General features: G+C 40.0%; 3 protein-coding genes across 4 annotated transcripts in view; all 3 read right to left on the reverse strand.

Moving 5' to 3' along the window:
* Positions 1–5,099: 5,099 nt before the first annotated feature.
* On the reverse strand, positions 5,100–8,941 carry kxd1 (KxDL motif containing 1). 2 transcript variants are annotated; one of them, XM_010884253.4, is made up of 5 exons: positions 8,763–8,941; positions 8,303–8,418; positions 7,961–8,113; positions 6,726–6,772; positions 5,100–6,354 (listed from the first exon to the last, which is right to left on the reverse strand). In XM_010884253.4, the coding sequence occupies exons 2-5, from the start codon at positions 8,395–8,397 to the stop codon at positions 6,086–6,088; spliced, it is 564 nt and encodes a 187-aa protein (XP_010882555.2). In that variant the 5' UTR covers positions 8,398–8,418; positions 8,763–8,941; the 3' UTR covers positions 5,100–6,085. The 2 variants fall into 2 exon arrangements, with proteins under 2 accessions (XP_010882555.2, XP_010882556.2); XM_010884254.4 differs by having other exon boundaries at positions 8,836–8,927.
* Positions 8,942–10,810: 1,869 nt separating this feature from the next.
* On the reverse strand, positions 10,811–19,730 carry LOC105018648 (SIN3-HDAC complex-associated factor). The gene is made up of 6 exons (XM_029114805.2): positions 19,594–19,730; positions 16,896–17,023; positions 16,504–16,603; positions 16,229–16,352; positions 15,765–15,912; positions 10,811–14,612 (listed from the first exon to the last, which is right to left on the reverse strand). The coding sequence occupies exons 2-6, from the start codon at positions 17,021–17,023 to the stop codon at positions 14,258–14,260; spliced, it is 855 nt and encodes a 284-aa protein (XP_028970638.1). The 5' UTR covers positions 19,594–19,730; the 3' UTR covers positions 10,811–14,257.
* A 1,555-nt stretch (positions 19,731–21,285) lies between these two features.
* LOC105018647 (DENN domain-containing protein 5B) overlaps positions 21,286–24,762 on the reverse strand; it is a 31,902-nt gene continuing 28,425 nt past the window's right edge. The window contains exon 21 of the mRNA XM_029115202.2: positions 21,286–22,130. Coding sequence (XP_028971035.2) covers positions 21,947–22,130 — 184 coding nt within the window. The 3' untranslated portion in view covers positions 21,286–21,946. The remainder of the gene's footprint in view (positions 22,131–24,762) is intronic.

Raw genomic sequence — 24,762 nt, forward strand, 5'->3', positions numbered from 1 at the left:
GCAAGAGCCTTCAAGACATATAAATCAGGCAGTCGGTCTATTAAGTGCCTTGGCCGCGAAGAAAGTAAAAAATTCAAAATAAAAAGTCCCAAACCCACAATAGTGTGCAACATGTTTCAGTGTCGTCAAGGTAACATGATAAAGTGGCAAAGTTCTGTCCCATTACTATTTAAAGCATTGAGAGCTGCAGCCCCTTGCACTCAATCACTTACCAGGAGACGTCGGGTAGGTCTGTCAGGGTTCAGGGTTTAGGGGCGACATTGGGATTGGGCCTCCCCCTCACTCCATCACCACACCTGCTCAATCCTTCATACACTGATAGAAGATTATTTCGTTCCTTAAGCTCACCTCTCAATGTTTCATGTCCGCTGATGTTGTTTTGACCTTTTTTATTTCACCACTTGGGCCTTTCAAAAACTGTATATAATTCCCATTAATTTTTTTTGAATTATCATTAAGTTGAAGCTAGCAGAGGCCATGATCCAGAGTCATTGATGCCATCTCCATGTTCAGTAGTCAATTTTGGTATAGTCTTGCGAGGCCACACGTCCAATCACCTCCTCTCACCTCCTAGCGACTTTCTAGGCCTGGTTTAAGAGGCTAATTTCAGTATAACTCATGTCATTGTGACTACATAAAAAGGGCGTATACTTTCAATAATGTCTATGTTGGAATATGTTTTCTCCCAGTTATCTTTGAGGTTTCAATGAGTGTGGAGACAACCAACATCTAAAGGTCTTAGAGGAGCTGTTTGGAGTCCTTTCCTCTTCAGTTTCTATACCAGTTCTGAGAGAAATCACTTAAAACATGGCTTTCTGTTTGGTTCTGTGTGAATTTGGAAATCAGACAGCATCTGCCCAGCAGAGGTCATCAGAATCCCTTTATTTACAAAGTGTACCTAGAAACTGACTGAGTGGGTGCTGTACGCATAGACAAGGTAGGCCTACAATCAAAATATATAACCACAAGTCAACAAATAGGCTATACATACAATAAATGGCAAGCATAACCCTGAAGTATCAACAGTGATGATACAGCATTTAGAGGGGATAGAAGCCACAGAGGCCGGGATGAATAATCAGTATACTGCACATAATGCTGTGCATAGGTCCGCAGCAAAAATGCAGATTAGGGTGGTTATTAGGATCGCATGTATCGGACGGCAAGGTGCAGTGTTTCGCTCAAATCCAAAATATCGTAAACCGAATGATATGTGGTCTGTCACAACCAGAGAATAAATCCTGATGTTGATTTAAAAAGTGTTGTCAAACAATTACAATGGTTAAATCAGATGAATTACAACATAAAAATGTGTCAGGCCTGAATAAAAATAAATCTGTATTATGTTAAAGACGTAATGTGTTTCATAGTAACGGAAATAAAAATGCAAGAATAATAGGACATGGACTTTTTGGCTGGTTTAAGGCATTATGGAATTAATCAGCTGTTGCAGCGCTACCAAAGATAAAGTGCAGGCCAGTCCTTAAATTTCACCCCTCAATTTACCACAATAATTGCTGGTGTCTATTTGTAGCCCATGTAAATCGAAATAGAAGGTTGGTGGTCTTTGATCCCATATGGTTTTGACTATCTCCTGTCTTGATCAAGGCACCAAGTAGAATAACTTCTGTTAGGCTACAGAATAAAACACTCCAGCCACTCAGATCTGGAGAGCTGTTGGATGTACAGACAGTTGATCCAACCTTGGATCACACCAAAGCTTCAAGGTATTGTCCTGTAACTTGCCTGCACACAGTAGCTCACTTGGTTGGCCATCTTTGACAAAAATTATTGCAACATTACAAATAATATACCTTCTTTACTAAATTACTCCTGGATTCAAAGAATGAGCAAGGAAATCCTAAAGGTGTAGGCTCCTTTAAAGCAAGGTGGGTTCTAAAGTATATAGCATTTGTCATTTCAGCTATTAGAATATGTTTTGGTGGAAACGTGAGTAGTGACGACATAAATGCTTACCTTGGGCTCGCAAAAATAATAATTTACCTTGCAAACAACTACGTGTTAGTACCTGATGCTGAAGTCATGCTCTCTTCGTATAACAACCCACTCGTTTACAGGCACACACAGCCTCTTCCAAAACCTGATCTTGGAGATGAGGGTCAGATTGGAGGCACCGGTTTCCCTATGGAGATAGAGTTCTATCAAAATGTTGTAAACTCAGGGGCAACTGGTCATTAGGGGCAGGCACAGCCCCACCTGTTGTCAACAGAAAGAACTGCAACAAAATTGTTATTTTTATTTCTTGAAGATTACTTCCTATAATTTATTATCTATGTATATAGCATCTTCCTGAATTGCATATAATTGGTGTTAGGATTTTATATAATGTTCATTGGTTCCTGCCTTGCTGCTTCAGACTGTGTTCTGCCGATTCGAGTTCGTAGTAGTAGACCATAGGCTAAGCATGAATGTGGAGCTAGCCCCTCTCTCACAATGCAATGTACATTGTACTTTTGAAAATCTTAATACGCATGCTTAGAATGTTAGTATGATCAATGTAGATCACACGAATTTGATGCCAAGTGGGGCTGACAGCCAGTAGCCCCACTACAGCATAATTTCGTATTTCAGACCTGATAGGCTGTCTGTCTGTCTGGCACCAACATTAGTGGGCAAGAAGAGCGAGGAGGGTAGATTGTCTTAGCTAGCTTGTTAGCTTCACAAAGCCAGATAACTTGAGAAAATGAATAAAGTGGATTTCATACTCGAGCACCGGTTTGAAACTTGAAATAAAGCGACTTGGTACCCATCATCCACAGGATATTGTCATCACACAAACTGCTGGTAAAAGTGACCGCGGGTTTAACGTGGAGTGGTTTTTGAAGAAAAAGTGGCTAACGGTTAGCATACAAAAGAAGGCACTCTTCTGTTTTCCATGTCTGCTATTTGGTGGAGATGGTACTTGGACGAGGACGGGTTACAAAGATTTGAAACATCTTTCTGAGAAGACTGCAAAACATGAGAGCAGCGGGATTCATAACCAAAAGTTGATCGCTAATTAACATCTAAATACATTCTGTTTCTAAATGTAATTATTCTGAATTATTTAAAAACAGATTTAGTAATTACTCACCAATGATTAAAGTCATGAAACATTAATGGATTATGCACATTTCAAATTGCAATGTGTCAAATGTTTTTTTAGAAGGTTTGTTTATCAATGAATTCTACAGCTGTCTTTTGTTCTTCATTGTTCACACTGCAAAGTATCTATTTAGTATTAAAGTCTGCAGGCAGTTGAATCAGCTAGGCCTGAAAATGTGGAGGCACTTGCAATACAAAATAAAGTATTTTGTTTCTCATTATGGTATATGATTACTTGAGATAATAGGATTGGTCACTCTTGCTGTATAATGATTAAAGATTTTATATGTTTGTGACATATTTGTGATATATGGTGGCTGTTTGAAACCTCTCAGGACTCAATGGTTTAACTCCTTACAGTGGGGAGAGCAAGTTTTGATACACTACCGATTTTGCAGGTTTTCCCACTTCCAAATCATGTAGAGGTCTGTCATTTTTATCATAGGTACACTTCAACTGTGAGAGACAGAATCTAAAACAAAAATTCAGAAAATCACACTATATTTTCAAAAAATAAGTATTTGATCACCTACCAACCAATAAGAATTTAATCTCTCACAGACCTGTTAGTTTTTCTTTAAGAAGCCCTCCTGTTCTCCACTCATTACCTGTATTAACTGCACCTGTTTGAACTCGTTACCTGTATAAAAGACACCTGTCCACACACTCAATCAAACAGACTCCGATATCGCCACAATGGCCAAGACCAGAGAGCTGTGTAAGAACATCAGGGATAAAATTGTAGACCTGCACAAGGCTGGGATGGGCTACAGGACAATAGGCAAGCAGCTTGGTGAGAAGGCAACAACTGTTGGTGCAATTATTAGAAAATGGAAGAAGTTCAAGATGACGGTCAATCTCCCTCGGTCTGGGGCTCCATGCAAGATCTCACCTCGTGGGACATCAATGATCATGAGGAAGGTGAGGGATCAGCCCAGAACTACACGGCAAGACCTAGTCAATGACCTGAAGAGAGCTGGGACCACAGTCTCAAAGAAAACCATTAGTAACACACTACCCTGTCATAGATTAAAATCCTGTAGCGCATGCAAGGTCCCCATGCTCAAGCCAGCGCATGTCCAGGCCCGTCTGAAGTTTGCCAATGACCTTCTGGATGATCCAAAGGAGGAATGGGAGAAGGTCATGTGGTCTGATGAGACAAAAATATAGCGTTTTGGTCTAAACTCCACTCGCTGTGTTTGGAGGAAGAAGGATGAGTACAACACCAAGAACACCATCCCAACCATGAAGCATGGAGGTGGAAACATTCTTTGGGGATGCTTTTCTGCAAAGGGGACAGGACGACTGCACCGTATTGAGGGGAGGATGGATGGGGCCATGTATCATGAGATAAGAGCATTGAAGATGGGTCATGGCTGGCTCTTCCAGCATGACAATGACCCAAAACACACAGCCAGGGCAACTAAGGAGCATCTCAAGGTCCTGGAATGGCCTAGCCAATTCTCCAGACGTGAACCCAATAGAAAATCTTTGGAGGGAGCTGAAAGTCCGTATTGCCCAGCGACAGCCCCGAAACCTGAAGGATCTGGAGAAGGTCTGTATGGAGGAGTGGGCCAAAATCCCTGCTGCCGTGTGTGCAAACCTGGTCAAGAACTACAGGAAACGTATTTGCAAACAAAGATTTCTGTACCAAATATTAAGTTCTGCTTTTCTGATGTATCAAATACTTATGTCATGCTATAAAATGCAAATGAATTACCAAAAAATCATACAATGAGATTTTCTGGATTGTTTTAGATTCTGTCACACAGTCAAAGAGTACCTATGATAGAAATGACAGACTTCTACACTTTTTACAAGTGGGAAACACTGCCGATGTTGCAGGTTATCAAATACTTGTTCTCCCCACTGTATCATCTGTGCATGTCCTACAGAGTAATGATCAGCTAGTATTGGAAATCCCAGACTGTGGACTTATATAATGACTTAAAGTAGTAGTCCCCCACCTCAAATTTTTTTTCATTAATATTCCAGTATGGTTTATTTATTTTTTTCACAAACTAATAAATAGAATTGAGTAAACATTAACCAGTATTCAGGATACAGATAACACTTTGAAAGATTCAGTCACTTTACTGCAAACTTATGTAGAGATCTGCAAAGTAGCATATTCATTAATCATGTAGGTACAACTCTTATCTGAGAAATACCACAAAAACAACCATAATGGACTTTTCTATGCTGCAACACAAACAATATGCACAATCTAAAAAAAATTAACTGGAGTTGTGAGGTTTCAATAGAATAGAAAATACACTGATAGATGTTAATACCCAAACGCATAAGCATATTTTGGCATGTCATACCACTGTGATTAAGATTCTGGCTTCCAAAGCCCATGAACAATAAAGGGTCACCATCAATTCAAAGAGTGCATATTTCCAAGAAAAACAAATGTATAAAAAGACTCCCGTGCACACAAACGCAAATAACAAATAGCTGGGGACAGTGCTCCTGTGCCACTAACACAGTATTCAGTGCACAACACACAGAATAATTCAAGTATTTTCACTGTTTGTAACACACATGGAAGAAGCAGATCTACAAATGGGATCTTGTGTAATGTATACTCTGCTAATGTTCTCAGATCCTACAGGGAACAGTGTGCTGGTTTACACCCTGACAATCATATCAGCCACTGCTTCAGACCAGACTAACTAGACTATGTGGCCACAATTCTAAAGACAGTAGATTGCATTGACCTCCTGCTGCATGCCGGTGTTTCTATCGAACCTGTAGGTACAGAGTAAAGCCCTTGGCCTGGGTTACGGATGCCCTACTCCGCAGGGACTGAGCAGAGCTTTAAGCCTGGGATACAGAAGCTCTACTTCAAAGGGACTGAGCAGAGGCCTGGGTTATGGAAGCGCTACTCGACAGGTACAGAGTAGAGCCCTGGGCCTGGGCAACGGATTCTCCTCCACAGTACAGAGTAGAGCTCTAAGCCGGGATTACTGACGCTCTACTCTGCAGTTACTGAGTCTGGTCCCTCATCCCTCAGTACGCCTATCTCAGGGCTAGGTGGGGCTGGGTCAGAGGTGGGCGTGTCTGCCTGCTCCTGGGAGAGGTCTTCCGAACACCGGCTCACAGTTGGGGAAATGACATCAGGACTGGTGTCACACGATTCGGTGCTCTGCTCCGATGTAGCAGTGGTGAGTGTCGTGGCGATGCTGGGCAGGACAGGATCAAACTCGTCATCTTCCTCCTCCAGTGCAGGTGATTCATGAACGTCTGTGTGAGAGAGAATTGGACGCTCGCTTAATCTCAACAGTCTAAAGTGGCCTACATCTACAAATTTGAAATAAATAACAGCACAGGTGAAAGCAAATGGTGCATCACCTCTCCAATTCCTTTACTATCAGTATAGAGAAAAGCAGAGACAATTGAATACTATTAAGATGCACCCACAGAGAGGTGCCCTGCAAAATAATTCACAGTATATGGAAACACCACATTCTGTTACATCTCGTCCAGTAAGTGCCTGTGTGGGGGGGGGCTAATTTAACCAGATAAAAGAACATGGTTACGATGGAAACTATTTACATGAAATGTACGATTTGTCTGCCAGTGGTGTTGTCGTGATTGAACAATGTCAAACTCACTGCTGAAGGCCTCTGGGTACTGCTTGGCGATCTTGCTCTTTAACGTCCTGCATGGTCCAATGAAGCCATAAATGAGTACAACGTTCACAGAACAGAAGGAAAGCAAGGTTAATTAGGTCTACCCCTTTAATGAGCTAGAGAAGAAAATTGGACTAGACACACTAGATATTCTAAGCATTAACGTTAATAAAGCATATTAATTGATTCAAGAAAAGTCACTTTCTTTGGTTAGAGTGACTGGTCAGATTGTATGGATCCCTGATATTCTATTGCCGAGTGGAAATTATTGGAGGAAGTATACCAAAAGAATAATGCCAAATTATCAAGTAACCCATTGGCACATCCCCATGGATATTTAGTGTAGATCTGGGGTCGTATTCACAAAACTTCTTAAGGCCAAAAGTAGCTCCTAACTTGCTGATTTAGGAGGAACTCATAAAGAATGAGTGGTGTTTAGAACCAGTTCCTAAATCTGGGAAAAGTTAGGAGCAGTCAAGAGGACTCCTAAGTCACTAAGACCAGGTCACAAACAATCCTGAAAGGGCTGCCGTCAATCTGCCTCGTAATCAGGTCGGTGTTGTAGAAACATTTAATGATACTGAGAATTCAGAGTTTTTATTGAACTGATGTTTAATCAGTAACACTTCAGCTACATTTTTATTTTAATATCTTTACTTTAATATGGCAACATGACATCCTTCTACAGTATTGCTATGATGAATTAACTGACAAAGACCCCTCCCCTATCAGCCAATCACTGTGGGCTTAGTAAGTAAGCTTGTTCATGGAACATGACATCACCCATAACAACTGGGTCAACCCCCGCCCCTTCTCCCAGTTTCCTTAGTAAAAGATGGTGTTAGCAGTATTGTGAATAGGTTTTAAGAGGAACATCATGGCTTGGAACTTTTAGTGCTGTTTTGGAGTCCTCCTACTGGTAAGATAAAAGGTTTTGTGAATAAGGCCCCTGAACAAAATAGAAAACTTGGTAGTATTTTCCATCTTGTGGCCTTATAGGCTGTTCCCAGACATATGTTGCCATATTGCTAAAACCAACCCAACAATATCAGAGCTGGAAAAAGGTTTAGGGAGAAGTTGTTTTGTGTAAGCACTGGATAGGATTACAATGGGCCAGGTCCAGGGGTAGAAACACTATTTGACAGCAATGAGTGGTGTTTAGAAAAACATAATTGGTCAAAAGACAGTAGGGGTAGGTATCAGGACTGGTCCATCACCTGATTCTCCTGAAGATACTGTCCAGGTCCTTCTTCATCTCCACCAGGGTACGTGTGTGAAGCACAAAGTGTTCGTTCATCTGCTGCAGCCGCACGTTGGACAGCCCATTGAAGTTGATCAGCATCTCATTGGTCTTCTCAAAGCGGTCAAGCCTAGGAGGTGAGCAAATTATGGGCTAGGTTGAATAGGCAAAATTATATTGCTCATTATGAAATTAATGGTGAGTGGAAGACTTTCAAATCCCTTTTGCAGCCAGTTAGTCTGTCCTATATGTAAGCAATATGAATTCTCTCTTTAGATATTAGAATGGACTCCATGTACAAATTTAGAGTGTCACTCACATGTGCCTCTGGGCTTGGATGATGGCGTTGACATCCTCAGAATTGACCATACTGAGCATTCTGTTACAGAACATTCCCGAGGCCGTGGGTTCCATGGTGGTTGTTATACTGGAAAACTAATTATAAACAATCAATACGTTAAAATGACCAATTATATCAAGACATCTTGCTAGCTAAGACAATTATGTCGAGCCTGCCAATGCTATTGAGTAGGCCGTTGTTGTCAGTGAAGTGACTTAGCACTGCCGGCAAGATGCAATGCTAATTTGCGATGATATTTACAGTAACGATGGTAGTTACAGTACAGTAGACTCTTGTTGGTTGCAAAGTAGCTAGTTAGCCAGCTAACAAGACGTCGTTAGTTGGCTTGCATACTATCTTTTATACGAACTTGCTAGTCATGTAGATAACACGGTGGAAAGACAGACTGGTAAGATAAAAGACAATAGTGCCTACTTACAATTTGATAGGTCTCTAACTCGTTTTATCCTTTAATGTTCTTTAACACATGAATGGGAAATATAAAACCTTACATTAAGAAACTGTGGGTTAATTCCATAACTGGGTGTACAGTAATTGAACAAAAAAAAGAAGAGAGAAACACGTCTTGTGACATTTAAAACAGCACTTCCGGTTCACGTAAGCTTGGACATCTTCAAATTAAAAGTGGCCATTGGAATTAGTTCAAAACTGACAAATTAAATACATAAATTGTTAAAGAAAATATGCCTCTGTAAACATGAACAATAAAGAATATTTGTTCGTATTTAAGAGAAATGTGTCAAAAGACATGTTCCAAGATTAAAAATGCATCTAATACGAATGACTGAATATGGATTACATATTGCCTTACAGCTTATTGTCTCACTTCCGTGTTGTTGAACGTTTATTTATTACGTGACATGGCAAATACATAACAGTCGTTTCCTATGGTTTTCCTTATTAATAATGTTATCATTTGTTTTATATATTTTTTAATATTAATCTGTTGGTCAGACTCTTGACACAAGTTATGCATGATTGATCCACGACTGACGCTTTTAAAGCAACAGGGAACTGGGATAAGAACAAGGTCAGGGATTGATGACTGTTCTTAACGATTTTTCCCAGTCGGAACTGGTAGGAACTAATGATATCATTGGTCGGCGCTCGCTTTCCCCTTGGGATTCTTGTTCTCGTGCAACCACATTGGTGGGAGAACTCCGAGTTCCCAGTCCAAATAAATAAAAAGGTTAATGGCACCGTAAACTAAGAAAATTGTTGTGGGATGCATGTATTAATTAACATTTCATAGATTATAATGGTAAATATGCAACATATATATTTATTTCATGTTACTGCTTTTTAAAACTGGTGGACGAAGACAAAAGGAAAAAGTAAACCTACAATTTGAAACCCACACTGAGATCCAGAAGAACCAGGATGGAACCAGGATGGGTCGGGTGCTGCATCTGTGGCCATGGGGTAATTTACGACCTTCACCAAGGCAGTGTCAGTATTGAGAATGTGTCTGAAGCCAAATTGAAGAGCCTCCTGAAGTGGATTAAGCGCTGAGGCAAGAGTGAAGTTGAGTTGCCACTGTCTTGTACATGACTTTAGAAAGAAACATGGACATAGGCCTGTAGTTTGAGAAGAGGTCAACAGGTGTTTTTTCTCGGCCAACGTGTTGCACTGTTTGGTAGCTGTACTGGGAGGGCCAGAGGCCTGTAACCTGGAGGTGGCAACAGATGGCAGAAAACAAGCTCCTGGGATTTCCCCTGCTGGATTTCCTTTTTCTGCAATCACAGAAAAATAGGAGGTGAAACGGTCTGCTTTTCGTGCTTTGAACTAACAAGGCCTTGGTGGTCTTTATTGCAGGGGTTCTCAACTTCGAGCCTGGGGACCGAGACTAGAGATTTTTCTATTCAGCCTGAAAGTTAATTGCATTTACCTGGTGTGCCAGGTCTAAATTAGTCAATATTTAGAGGGCTCAAATGAAAACCAGCAGTATTTTGGGTGCATTTTGTATAAATGAGGGGGCATGACTAATGAAACGTATATATGCTTGTCGAAACTCGTTGGTCTATGATGAACGCAACGTGTTGACTGCGACAATCGGACTGGATCAAACTCATATACGATCGGCTATTTATATGGGGAAACATAACCGAAGGGGCACAAATTGCATACCTGAGGGTGCAATGCCCCCTTTTGCCCCCCCGTGAAACCGGGCCTGGGGGACCACAGAAAATGTACATCACGTTTACAGAAGCCTGGGTGTTTGGAGAGTTCCTTCAAGTGGACAGGAAGGGATCTTCACTGGTGCAGAAGCTTTGGGATCTTTTCTGAAAAATATGTTTTTTTTGTCTTCATAAAGTGAGAGAAAGGGGATCTGCAGCCACAGACTTATTAAAGGAGATAAAAAAATACAAAATAAATTTGCAACAAACAAAACTCACTATGACAAATGTTAGTGGCAAGAATTTTGGCCAAGACCCGAATAATGCCAAAAAGAGAGAAAATCCAGACTCAAACTCACAAAAGTACTTTTATTGAAAGTCTAGTAAAAAAAAGGTACATCATGTATAAAAATACAAAACGTTGCTTTGTCTAAATATAACCTGGTAAATAAATGCAAGTGTATAGCTACAATACATGCATGTATCACTAAAGCTAAGAGTCAACTTCAAATTTTATTCAGGACATATACAATATCACATGGCAAAGATGAGAGGAAAGGAACGTTTTAATATACGTCATATCACAGAAAATCATTATTCAACCAGCTGGACACCTGGTATAGGGATACAGTCCTAATGAAATGTTTACATAATAAATTACTACACAATAATGTTGATAAAATAATCACAAGTACTAATTCCATTATCTCGCAAATACTGTCAATTGTTGAATTTCAGACTAGAACATTAATTACTTAAAGCGACAATCCTTAATTAGCAAAGTGTACTCCCGGCACAGATTCAGTCAAAAGCTGAAGCAGGAGGGGCTTGGAAAATGCAACCTCAATAGCCAACACTATGGATGCACCCATGATATCAGGCTGGTTTAAAATAAATTGTTTTAACCATGTTTTTAGGCTATGTATTGTTAGTTTAAGATTTATTTTGTTGAAAAACACTGGAGTACATCAAGCTTATATTTTGGTTCTGATGGAGTACAACTTTTGAATTAGGCTCATGAGGAATTTATATGTTATATTATTTAAAAAAAGAAATGGGTACATATTAATTTCTAAGTCAAATATATGTAATAATTAAGGTTTGCCCCTTTAAGAACTACAATAAAGCTAATCATATAGAACTACAAAACTTTAAATGTAAAATCGTTAAGCAATTACAAAGTGAGAAACCAGCATCAGAATACAGTTATAGAGGAAAAATTGCTGTCATACAAATAAATATAAAATAAATAACAGAAAAACTGACCTAGAAAGCCCACCTTCCCATTTAAATATGTACATTTACATACATTCCCCACTACAGTTTGGATAATTTAAATCACCAACAGATTTTAGTGTCCTTTTAATACTACTAATAGCCTAATAATAAAGTACCTGTTTTGCATTTGAAATTGAATGAATTTAAGTGTGCTTTGGTTTTGTTTGATAATGTTGCCTAGTATAATGTAATCACTTGACTAACCACAGAATGAGGAAGGTCTTAGTTATGAATATGAAAGTATGTCCTCTAATATAAAACACTTAAATAACGATTGACATGGGAATCATAAGTAGGCCTGTCATTCTATTAAAGTTGAAATCACATGCAGCACCACAAGAGCAAGTGATGTGGAAGTCCTGCAGACAAACAAATCAAATTACACAAAAAAAGGAAACACACAAACCAATTCCCCAGCCAAGGAAAAAAACGACACTGTTTTTGTCAGCAGGGTTACAGATTTAAAAGCTTGTGCTCAAGTGGAGAGAAGACACTTATTGCATTGTAGGCCTACGTTGTTGCAGTGAATCCAGTGTGTGCGTACATGTGTTCATTACATAATCCCAGTGACAGTAAGGAACCAAGCACTCCAGCCAGACCTTTAGTAGGAATCATTTATGATCTCAACCGGTTGCTATTAGAAATGTGGCGGAAAAGACAATCATTTATTTTTATTTATTTTACCTTTTAAATAAATAAAAATACTTTGGGGCTTCGGGGCACTGGGTCTAGAAAATAATAACGAGATTTACAATACAATATAGTAAATGCTTTTAAGGCCATGCAATAGCTTATTATACTCATGCATCTGATCTACAGATGTTTTAGGTGAGAGGAGTTTTTCTTCGGCATTCATGCACAACACACCCGTGTTGCTTTTCTTCATTTCAAAAAGCCCAAGGCATCCATTGCAAACTTTAACACATAATAATCAGAAAACTCACAAACTACCCATCTAGCACAAACTATTTGGCCTTAAATGGCCATTTCACCATATTCATCAACTCCAGCACACAGAGGCTGCACTACAGCAAAGAAATCATTGACACAATTATTATCTGGGCTATTTTCTTTTTGGGGAAAAGTACTAACATTTGCTAGCTCACAGTTGAGGGTGAAAATCACATGGTGCACAACCGATGTTGTCAAAGGTTTTTCTAATGACATTCCCCTGGGACATAATTTTAACGTCATCAGGTGTGCATCATTTTGACAAAGAAATACAGAAACATGCCATTTTAAAAAAAGTGGATTTCTATGTGCTGGAGATAATGAATATTAAGCTGGGGGGGTGGGGGGGAATCTGTCATTGCCCTTTAATATCATCCCTTAGTACCAACAGTGACAAAACACTAGCGCTGCCTTCCCTCGCTTAATTAAGGCTGGTGTATTGGCTGTTGGTGCTGTGATCAGGCCTTTCTTGACCAAGGCCCATATAGAAATATATACAGGCTCATATATACAGAATAGATAAATATAGTGTGAATGTGAATTTGTTTCACAATTATACTACTCTACTAATACTAGTGCTACTGTACAACTGTTACCTGTGAAGGTAGACGGCTGATCATTCAAAGCTCCAGCATTTTATGTTATTGAGAAGAACACAGAGAGACTGTGAGGTGTCCGAACATATTGGTCGTGTTCATTAGGCACCAAAAGAAAGAGTGGACTACACCGACCTAACCAATGAGAAACTACTATTTGTATTTTCCAAGCGTTTTCAAAAATGTTCCACTGCATGCTCTTTAGTGTTGTTCCGATACCCGAATGTTCATTAATTAATGATGGAAGATTTTATATCACAATAGTCAATACCAAGACGATATACTCTGTACCAAAATGAAACTTAATATCACAGCAAAAAATATATGCCGATTACTGCCGGACTACATGTTTTTGCCTATAGAACACATCGTAAATGACAGCCAAATTTGCAATGATTAAAATGTTTTGGTTGCCCTGTAATTCAAATGACCGTGGACTTACCACAATAGTGCTATTGTAGTGCAGACGCTAAGGAACGAGCTGTCCTTTTAAGCATAGCTTGTATTTTAGTAAACTATTCCACATACTCAAAGACGTATGTCTTATCATTCATTTGGGCAAATTCAATAACTCAATGAATTCATTAGTTTAGCTGATTTCCAAATGTGAGACGTGACAGCGGAACCATAAGTAACCAAAAACCGTTGGAAATGTTTCGGAACTGTACCGTGGTACCGTGCAACACTAAGGGGTACCGAGCAACACTAATGCTCTGCCTAATGAGGACAAAACCAGAACAAGGAAAATACTTAGTACAAGACCAGATGAATCTGGGTTGGGGGGTGGGGGCAAGAGTCCGTATGGCTCAGTGAGTTCAGAAGTTACCAGAAACAAACAAAATGAGAAAGAAAATCCTAACAGGATTCAGCTGCTCGCTGGCTGAAGGCAATCCGAGGTAACTACTTTTTGTAAGTGCTTGTAAACCAGGAGCACTCGCAGGGCTTCCTCAAATATGCACAATGATGCAAAATCACCAGTCCACCTCCTCCGCTTCCTCTTTGGTCTGAGACATGGTAACAGTGACCTGTAGCTGAGGCGTCTCTGTACTCTCCTGGGTGTAGTTTGACCTCTTCACCTCCTCTACTTTCTCCTCGGCTTCCTCGTTTCTCTCCACCTCCCCTTCCTTCCCCACCTCCCCCTCCACCTCCTCTGCCACTTCTACCTCCTCCACCTCTTCCTCCACCACCTCTTCCTCCTCATAGCCTTCCTCTTCTTCCAGCTCCTGGCGCTGCTTCTTCTTGCGGCAGCAGGGCTTGAAGAGATGAGGGTCGATGAGCACCTCCCCAAAGCGGCCCTTGTAGATAATCCCACAACACACTTTCTGCCTGGAGGAGTAGTGGAGCATGGAGTCATTCATGTGGTACTGATACCATTAACCATGCCAGAAACAGACAATTACAGTTACAACAACAAATACATCGACTGAATTACAACAGCAAAATATCCTCTGCTACTTTCCTCTTTCTTTCTATACTTCCTGTTTTTAATCAGACCTCCACAGCATCTGCTGAAAATTAACCAGGAAGCTTCCGGGGTGGATGTTACAGATGTTGTTTGGAAACACATGAGCTCACTGCACACACACGCACATACTCAACTACAGTATGAGAGGTTGATGCATGTATCATACATTCAGGTTCAATCTGGTACCACATTAAAGGAACAGGTTTCCACTTGAGATGTGGGAGACTGCATAGGGCTTCATACATACAATATGTGCTTCATTAACGTTCTGACTGCTAGTTAGTAAATGTGCACCTTTCCATTGCACTCTCTTTCTACTCGTATCTACCCACTTTTATCACAGAAACTGAGCAGTGACAGAAAACCTGTCCAAATACAATGATATTAATCTTATTTTAGCACTAATTGGTGTATTTTAAGATACTAAATGCTAGGAAATTCACTTATTATTACAAAAAAGCCTTTTGTTTCAACAGCCTTTACACATGAGGCAGACAAAAATGACAGAATTGAGAGTGAAAGCCTCAAATTGAGTGTGCAAGATTCAAAAGAATAATTCACCAACATTGTGAAAAAGTTTAAATTCAGTTTTTTCAGCAACAACCACACGTTGGTTAACAGAATTAACAGAATGCATGTAACAGAACACTCCACCAAATGATTGTAAGTATATTGGCAGCTAAATATGTGGGGTAATTAGCCCAACTGATTGCTGATACAGACAGTGGCTGTTATTCAACATATTAGAAATAGAAAATGGAACATTATGGTATATAATTAAAACATTGGATCTAGCAGATTGGATGTACAGTACATATATATCGATAAAAGAGTCAGTTATCAAATTAGTGTTTCATGGCAATACAGCCATTAGAAAAATCTCCAATCTCCAACAGAGTTTGCAGAACACAGGGTATGGTTTCCCACACCAAGACATCAATGCACTTTCAGTGGACATTTCCAGTCCAGGACCAGGTATAATCTGGCTCCTGGGAAAATGGGTCATACCTTACCTTTTCCAGTAGGTGAGGTCCAGGAAGGAGAAGACAGGGGAGCGGCTGGAGCCAGGAGAGAGCTCGGTCTCCGAACCCTCATCTGAGGGGCTATAGCTGGGAGACTGGGCCGGGGAGGTACTGGACGTGGTGCTGTGAGCATCGGAGTCTGGGAAGGGGGGTGGGTTTGGAACCATTAATGTAGTAGGCTACGATGTACTGAACATCATCAGGTAGAATGCAGAAAGAGGTATTCCGCGGGGTATGTATACCGGCCCAAGTTAAGGCCTTAACCCTTAGGGATTATACATATTAAGGCTACAATACAAGGGTGGAATCAAATAACAAAAAACTGCCTTAGCACCTCATCTTTGGAAAAGCACGGAGATTGGGGTCGTATTGATCTTGGATTGAATTGGCAAAACAAACCTAAAAGGGGGACCGACCCCAGTGTGTTTTTATGGAGCAGTGTGAATAGGACTTACTGTTTCTCTTCAGCTCTTTCTGCAGTCGGCTGATCTGGCTTGGCCTTGCTCTCTTGGAGAGGGACTTCAGCTTTTTTGGCCTGGAAGACATTTTAAGGCTGGGGCCGCCTCGGGCATCGACCACCTAGAATAGGACGGAAGAGGAGCAGGGATGGGAATGAGAGGAGAGGACATGGGGGAGGACAGAAGCTCCCACTAAATCTATAGCAGTATTCTTAACCATTTTCAAAAGGCAGTTGAGCTGGGACGACATTTACACAAAATGGGGAGCTTACATGATTCCAGTTTTTCTTGGACCCCACTGGGAGTTTCTTCCATCGTTTCACTAGGAGTACACATGCGTTACAGATTTCTCCAGACCTAGTTTCACACAGTCTACAAGAAGGAAAACGTGAAATATAGATTAAGCAGGGCAATACGATTGTAAATATTATGGTTGTTCCTATTCAATTACATTTTGGTTAGCAACACATTTGCTTACATGTTTTTGAAGAATGTAGGTCCTCACAGGAACAACAATGTTTTTCTCATATTCAGTGTGAACTCGGGAGGCAGCAGTGTGTTTGTGCTTTTTCTTACAATGTCTGCAGCCGTCATTGTAGTCATTACATTTTTAAAAGAAGGTAGAAACGTATAAATTCACTATAATTCACAAATCATTGCTTACCCGAAACAAATAGTGAAGTCCTTTTCGTACCGCTTGCTGTCGGTAAAGCGCGAACTGGAGGACTTGGCGCGGCAGATGCAACAGCCGTCTAAACTCCGGTACATCTTTGGCTTGTGAAAGCCAAACATCTGTTTAAAAAAAAAAAAAAAAAAAAAAAAGAAGCAAATGCATTTGTAGTCTAATAAAATAACAAAAATTGTACGAATAATTATGGACATCATAGCTTAACAGGCTATGGTTATATTTTACCTTTTTGTCATTTATAAGACTTATCCAAAGCGTTAAAGGCTATAACTCTACATATAGCGTTATATTGTTGATGTCGGACATCTATTCCCTATAAATTGTTACGTGATTTAAAATGATTATTCCAGGAGAACAATAGACCACAATTGCAATCATTATACCATGTAGACATGAAATACTTTTTAAACGGCTATTGCCCGTCAGATAAAAGTGAGCATCTTGCCATGCGTGACCCAAATGTAGCGAATATAGGTCAGCAGTCTGCGTGTCAGACAGATAATGTCACCCTGCTGAGCACTCTTATCGGCCCCTCGCAGATCACCCAGATAGCCCAATGGCACGATGTTAGGCCCTACATAGATTATCAAAATGAAAACAGTTTTAATGCTTAAAGGCAGACGCGTCGACTTAAATAACGTGTAGGCCTGAAGTTGTTCAGACCTGCTTGTTTATTAGGATGCTCAGTAGCAGCTCATTCTATCGTCAACACAAAACAAGCCATTATATGCGAAATACTGATAAACAACCGCTCCGGACAGATCTGCATATAGTTTAAAACAATAGAAAATAAATCGTCAAATTCAAACGCATATATCTAAGATCTGTCTATTCTGTCAATTTAATGTACACAGCACATACTAGCATAAATGTCCACATAAACATACACAGCAGCAGACCCGCGGCCTAAATATCAACATCAACTGCATGACATTATCAGATCACGGGAAGATCATTACGCAGACTGAAATGATAAAGGAGAGTCACGGTGTCATCATGTTTTATTATTTTCTAGCCTAATTCTTTGAGTTAATTGATATGAAAGGAGATGTGTTACCATGGTTCTGACACCGCATTGTCAACATGTGTTTGGGGACTGAGAAGAGACCATACAATGTCTTGTTGGATTTGTCTTTCAGAAATGAGTGTGAAGGCCCACCTCGTAGGTAAAGAAATTGTAAGAAAATGTAAGGATGTTCTTTATTTCATATCCACATTTATATGACAATGATATACTATGTTACTATGCTATTACCAAGCACATGGGGATCTTTAAAATAATCATGCGGCAAAACCGTGAGCCGCGCCCCCATGCTACTTGTTTTGCCGTCGAAGCGGCAGTCCTTCGGGTGTCTTGACAGTGCAGTGGCACAGCCACACAGACAGTAGCAGGATAATACAGTACGTGACGTAACATACATGGCAACTGACTTCAAAGGCAGGGCGGGGGGATGAGGGAGGGGGACAGGGTGGCAGGAATTGTGATCGTAGGTAATGCGCCGATATGTGCAAAATATTTCGAATTTTGAAGTAAAAAACGACTAAACACGTTAGTCAATTAAATTACCTATGTTTAATAACAAAAGTATTCGGTCTTGGTGAAAAAGAGAACATTTCCACCGAGGACAGACTAGACTACTGTAAATCGACACGTTCACCGCCCACTTTCGCGAGAAAGCATGGCACACGAGCAGCCTCATGCGCACCCATTTTAACCGAACCGTTCAACCCACCGTCGAGTCCATAAACTCTATTATGTGGGTGATAAAAACGCAATATCAAACACATTTCAGAAAATAGACATGTTTATTTATTAAACGAGGCAATTACGCTTTGGGGTAGACTTGTAATGTGATCTTTACTCTTTGTTATTAAAGCGATGCTGCGTCGGCCAGTGCACCTCCAAACACCAAATGCGCAACTAAGTTCCAAAGCTTTGGTTTCTAACCGTGACAACTTGGCTACTTCAGTCATTTCAAATAGTTTTTTATTGTTGCTATCATTTGGATGAGTTGATATGATTTGGTTAGGCTATGACATATTTGTGTCTAAATAGATTAACCCGTGTTTACAGAGGAATCGCCGGCGTGTTGAAAGCGCACTAGATCGGGTGGGCGTGATGGGTGTTCGAACTTGAGCATTATTTACATCAGTATAAAGTCATATATCACAAGCAATACGTGGACATTGCAAATTTTAAAATCAGTGGACTTTGTAAAATTAATCCACCCCTGGAATAACAAATAAACAGATCAAATAAACAGGAATACACAGCCAAACACATTCAAAAAGCCCCAGAGCTAGAATTAAGGGGGGTACAATGCTTAGGCCTAAACAAGCTTTATGTCAACCACTGAATTTTAGTTCACTTTCACCATCACAAGTATTCAAACCTAGGCCTATTGTTGCCATCGTTTCTCCAATATTACAATGCAAAATTACCTATCACATGTCGTAAGTGTTAAAAACAACTATAACTAGTCTTAGTTTAATTAATGCTGTTTTTCTAACTGTAAAAATCCGTGTTACTTGTTCGCCTTGTCAGGCGGCCAATATAACTCGAAGCTTGCTTGTTTTGAACCATAGCTTAGCTACAATAGCCATGCAAACAGACACCAACATTTTGCACATTTTGAGTAGCTTAACTTTGAATAATCGCCGACACAATTCTTACCTTGATGCACGTCGAACGTAGCTGATACAAAGTAATAACCTTGAACACGCGTCGTAACAATGTAACTACTCTCAATTCACCAGCATCAGTTACCGCTCTCTTGTTGATGTCTCGAACGCTGTGTATGGGACTGGGTAGTTGTGGACTCAGTGCGCATGCGCATCATCCACGCCTCCATTTTCTGATTTTCTTCAATCAACCTGATTTGCATAAACGACTGACGTTTCAGTGCGTCTGCACTCTGCTGGCCTTATAAGGATGGGAATATTGCGCGGGAACAGGGGGCTCGTCTCTCGTTGCTATGGTACATTGGAGAATGTAAGCAAAGAGGCGGAGACAATCGTTTTACTATGGAACGCCAGATGGCTTGTCTGAAGCGAGGCATTCAGGGAATCGTATTAAATGCATTTGCTTGAGTAGGCGCCATGTTAAACACGTAGCTATCACAACAAAGCATTTAGTTGACTCGTAAAAAATGTAAAAGTTTAGGGCGGTCATCAATACAGGTTATTTTTGCCCAAGTTTGTTATACAACAGTTCCCATCGCATCAGATTACATGTGGGCCAATTGCATACCAATCCTGAATTGTTGTGAGAATTGTCACACCACAAACATAAAATACTCAGTTTTATGTGTTAAGAGACTTTAATCTCTATAGACATTTCATATATATTTACAATAACTATTTGCGATTACCCATATGTATTTTCAGTTCATAATAATAGTATTCTAGAGACTTGGTGAATAATATGGAGAGTGCTTGCAGGACAGTGAAGGAGACAGCATCTTACACACATACAAAAATCAAATCTAGCCTAAAGCCTACAAATATCTGAAGCTTGTTTTCCAATACTATTCTTTGTGTTCAATGTTTTGTCCTAGCAATTAAAAGGGAATGGGCAACATTGACTAAGATGCAAAATGCAAGTTTCCTTCAAGTGTTGTAAATTGTAACACTTCTTAACAGATGTATTTATTTGAATTTAAAGGAAAAACAAATGATACTCTAACATAGTATATTGTAACACTGTATGACTGACAGGCAACTTCTTACAAGGCAACAGAAAAAAAACATTCACGGTAAAAACAAAAAATAAACATTTGAAAATGAATGCAATTTTTTTTTTTTATTCACTAACCAATATATTTGTCAGCAAAACTAGAATGAACAAGGAGACCAACAGTGAATTGAACAGTAGACTGTAAGTCAGGGAACACTGAGAATAGTAGGGCTTTAAGGGCTTAAATGTACAACACCTGATTTAGAGGACCAGGCAAATGTTGCACAGAGATATTTTGAAGAAAGAAATAGTCTACAGGAGCTTTTGGTAACACTTTATATCATCAACCTGAATAGGCATTGACAGAAAAAAGTTCATAAAATACTAAGAAATACATTTTATAAGCATTTTATAACATTTAGAAAGCATTCATAATGATCTAGTCATGAAAAGTATTATAAAGTGTTACCAAGTTTTGGAGGACACAAAAGCACACAAGCTTGTGAACAGAGCAACTATCCTAAACGAATCCATTCACATTGCTCATTCCGTAATGACACAGATTACCTGGCTGCAGGAAACTAGCTAAAAACCACACCACAGACAGCAAAAAAACTAAAACAAAAAAAACCGGGGTGTATTCATCAGTGCACTCAATCGAAAACCGTACCAACATTTATTCTTTTTTTATTTTCTTATTGGATTAGTTCAGGTCAGTTCCTAGGCTGGTTCTGGGCGAATACACCCCTGATATGGCCATGCATGTGTCAGGTTTATATTCCAAGGGTAAGCATAACAGCAATAAGTAGGCCTGAAAGCCTAGGGTCAAAAGGTGGATGTCTCAGGCCTCTCTACCCCCGCAACTCTTTTCTCCTCACTGGTTCTTCGAGATGTGAGCTGAGACATTGAAGCCTGTCGAGTTAAAGGGAGCCTATCCAACATACTACTCCAAGAGAGGGATCACAGTGTAATCAAGCGTAAGAAGAGAATAATACTTAGTCACGTTTTCATTGAAGTGGATTTAATGGCATTTACATCAGCGAATGAGGCAACAAGCCCACTGTCCTGTGGCACTATAGACCTGCAGAAGTTGCTCATCGGCACCCTCCCAGATTGAGCTTATCCCTCCCGTCCCCAAGTCTCACACCATCAGTTCCTCTTCTCATTAGTGTTCAGCGGTCCAGCTCTGGTCTGGCTCATGGCCTGGCTGGCTTCGTCTCAAGAGTTTCAAGTGACTTCCCAGGAGGGGGGCGGTCACTGGACACTGTTGAGGTCCGGCTGCCCGTTTGTGCGATGTGCAGCCTGGAGATGGGGGGGGGGCGATGCTCCAAATCCTCTGCGGCAGTCGGGGTTAGAGGTCGACCCCCTTGACGAGGGCCGTCTCCAGGGCGATAGGGAACTCGCGGAGGGTGTGAAGGAGGCGGGAGAGGGAGTGGACGGCGGCGCGGTCCCGGAACAGCGCCGTCTCCTCGTAGAGACGCGCTGCCAGGTGGCTCTCAGCCAACAGGGGGAGCCACAGGGACAGCAGTTGGTCCCTGCCAACAGAGGGGTCAAAGGTCCAAATCCGCATTTTTTTTTAACAACAGGGCCATTAAGGAGGTGGCCTACACTATATAACGGACAGACAAACAGGCATTGTGCAGAAAACAAACAAATTTGACTGCCTATCATGTAAACTCATGTCAGACGTCTTACATTTCTACCTGCAATGTTCTGAACATTTCACAAATTTCATGATTTCTCTAATTACGATTATAATGCCGTCATGAGGCAACTGATCTAAGATCTGATGTCTACGTATTTTATAACGGTTGGAATGATTTTGGATCACTAACACACCAGGCGCTCTGCAAGCATTTAGGGTCAACTTTCTTGCTCAGGGGCAGAAAGACAGATTGGTCTTTGCCGGCTCTGCGATTCAATCTAGCTCTAAACCAGGAGCGGGTCCACATCGGATTACAAAATTCAATTTTTTGTCCATTATGTATGTCGAAATTCAGGTTGTAATTTGCCTACCCAGGCACTGCACCTCTTAAAGGTTTTCAATCTCTTAAAGTTATTGTACCACCCCAAGCCCAGTACCAGAAAGGGCTAACATCAAAATAAGGTTATTTTTGGTGAAAGTTTGATGAAAGTACATTTATCTCATAGTTTGTGTTAGACACTGATCTAATATGACTTACTTAAATTCTATCCAAATGAAGAAATTGAAGTCCAGTCCAACACCAACACAAGGCACAAAAATGGCTGTACTAGACTTTTGTCAACTATTGTTTATAGTAAATGTACATTTATAGTACATACAGATTCTGTTTTTAAATGCGATTTCTCTGAATAATTTCAAAACAGATTCAGTCATTTGCCCATTCATCTTAGAATGAAGTCATAAAAAAATATATTTTACTTAAAAAAAGAAACATTAAATAACCAGATCTCCCTTCCTCTAGACAGAATACGTTGAAATACGTTGACTTCAAACCCAAACAAACATGTTTCTGTGAAACACGCACGGTTTTGCAATTCTGTTCCATTAAAACCAGAGAATTTAACATAACTAATCTCGTAGAAGTCCCTATTTATTATCGGTATATCCAACAGCAATTTTGAAATACATCTTTTTGTACCAAGTAATCATTTTATCAAGTTATTAATGTTTATCATGATTATTAGTGATTATTAGTTAGCTATGTCATTAATTATCCTTTTGGAAATAAATATTTTCAGGCAGTTGGTTAACGACATAGCTAAAAAATATGCACGCCTATTATCGGCCAACGAGAAATAATTCATTTTTATTCTTTATAAATGACAGACCATAGTCTTCTCTGATGTGTCTACTAGAAAGTTGTAGCTAGCTTTCTTGACTTCTGGTAAAGAAAAACCAGAAAAGCAACAAGGCAAACCTAGTTCAACCGGCTAGCAACTAGAAGCAGTGAATGTTGTTGCCCTCACTGGAACTGAGCCTGTGTCTCTAACCACTATGCCAAAGAGCTATACGTTTACTGGGTATCGGTATAGTTTCTCAACATTAGATCATTTTGTCTGGTATCATCAACATCACACCAAGTTTTAATATGTTGCTAGACACCATTAAGCATTGTGTTAAACTGACTAATGTTTCTTATTAAGTTTACCTCCACCATAGCGTCTATGAACTGTATGGCTTTTGCCACTGGCCGTTTTAACAGCTTATTAGCCAGTAATAGGCTTACTAGTATCTACTAACTTACTACTTGGAATAGTCATAAGAATTGAGCAGTTGCTAGCAAGACTGAAGATAAACTTTACACTGCCAAAGCTATTTCATTTCATGGCACAACAACGTTTGTTTTTCTTTCATTTGTGAATGACATTGATACAATAACTATCAATATAGGTGACGATAACTGACTTTTTTGTGAAAAGACGAGAGAATCATGGAAACCTCTACTCTTTTACTGCCCAAGGGGTTGTGATCTAGCCTATATTACCCCAAAAAGCATGCATGGATGCGTACTTCAAAAGTCCACCAGAAATAGTGGCAATATAACCGTAAAGAGTTTTATTTTAGGCTTACTGTAACGTAGGTACTAAAGGTTGTAGCCAGTGAAGTTTTTGTCTATCCTGAACAAATCCAAACGCATCATTTTTTTTTACTGTGACGAGTCTCGAACATGGGACCTCTGGCTTGGTGGCCGATAATACAGAACACGGTAGCTACTCTTTACAGAAGGAAGCTTGCTTCAGATGAGCATGTGATGTTTAACGCATCAAAGTCAACCAAACATGCTGCCAAATTAACAAAATTCTATACAAGTTCTATACAATTTATAAGAGGTTTAAGATGCGATGGAACATTTGACAAAAAAAATGTATCACAGAAAATACATTGACAGATATATTGATATTTAATTGGGGGGGGCTACTGAATATTTTAGGGAGGCTAAAGCCCCCCTAAAATAGGCCTAGCAAAATCCCTGCATTGAAGGAGGGTCTTAAGAAGGAGTGAAAGTATGTCACTGACAAAAAAAGCACGACCACCAGAGGGCAACGGTGCTTTTCCTATATTTTCAAAAGAGGGCACCGTTCATTCATCTGTCAAGTCACACCTGATAGTTGACACTAACGTGTAGATGGAAATAATATGATCAAAGGTGAAATTATTCCCTACTTTGCATGATAGTCATG

This window comes from Esox lucius, chromosome 19 (genome assembly GCF_011004845.1).
Source record: "Esox lucius isolate fEsoLuc1 chromosome 19, fEsoLuc1.pri, whole genome shotgun sequence".
NCBI classification, from domain to species: Eukaryota; Metazoa; Chordata; class Actinopteri; order Esociformes; family Esocidae; genus Esox; species Esox lucius.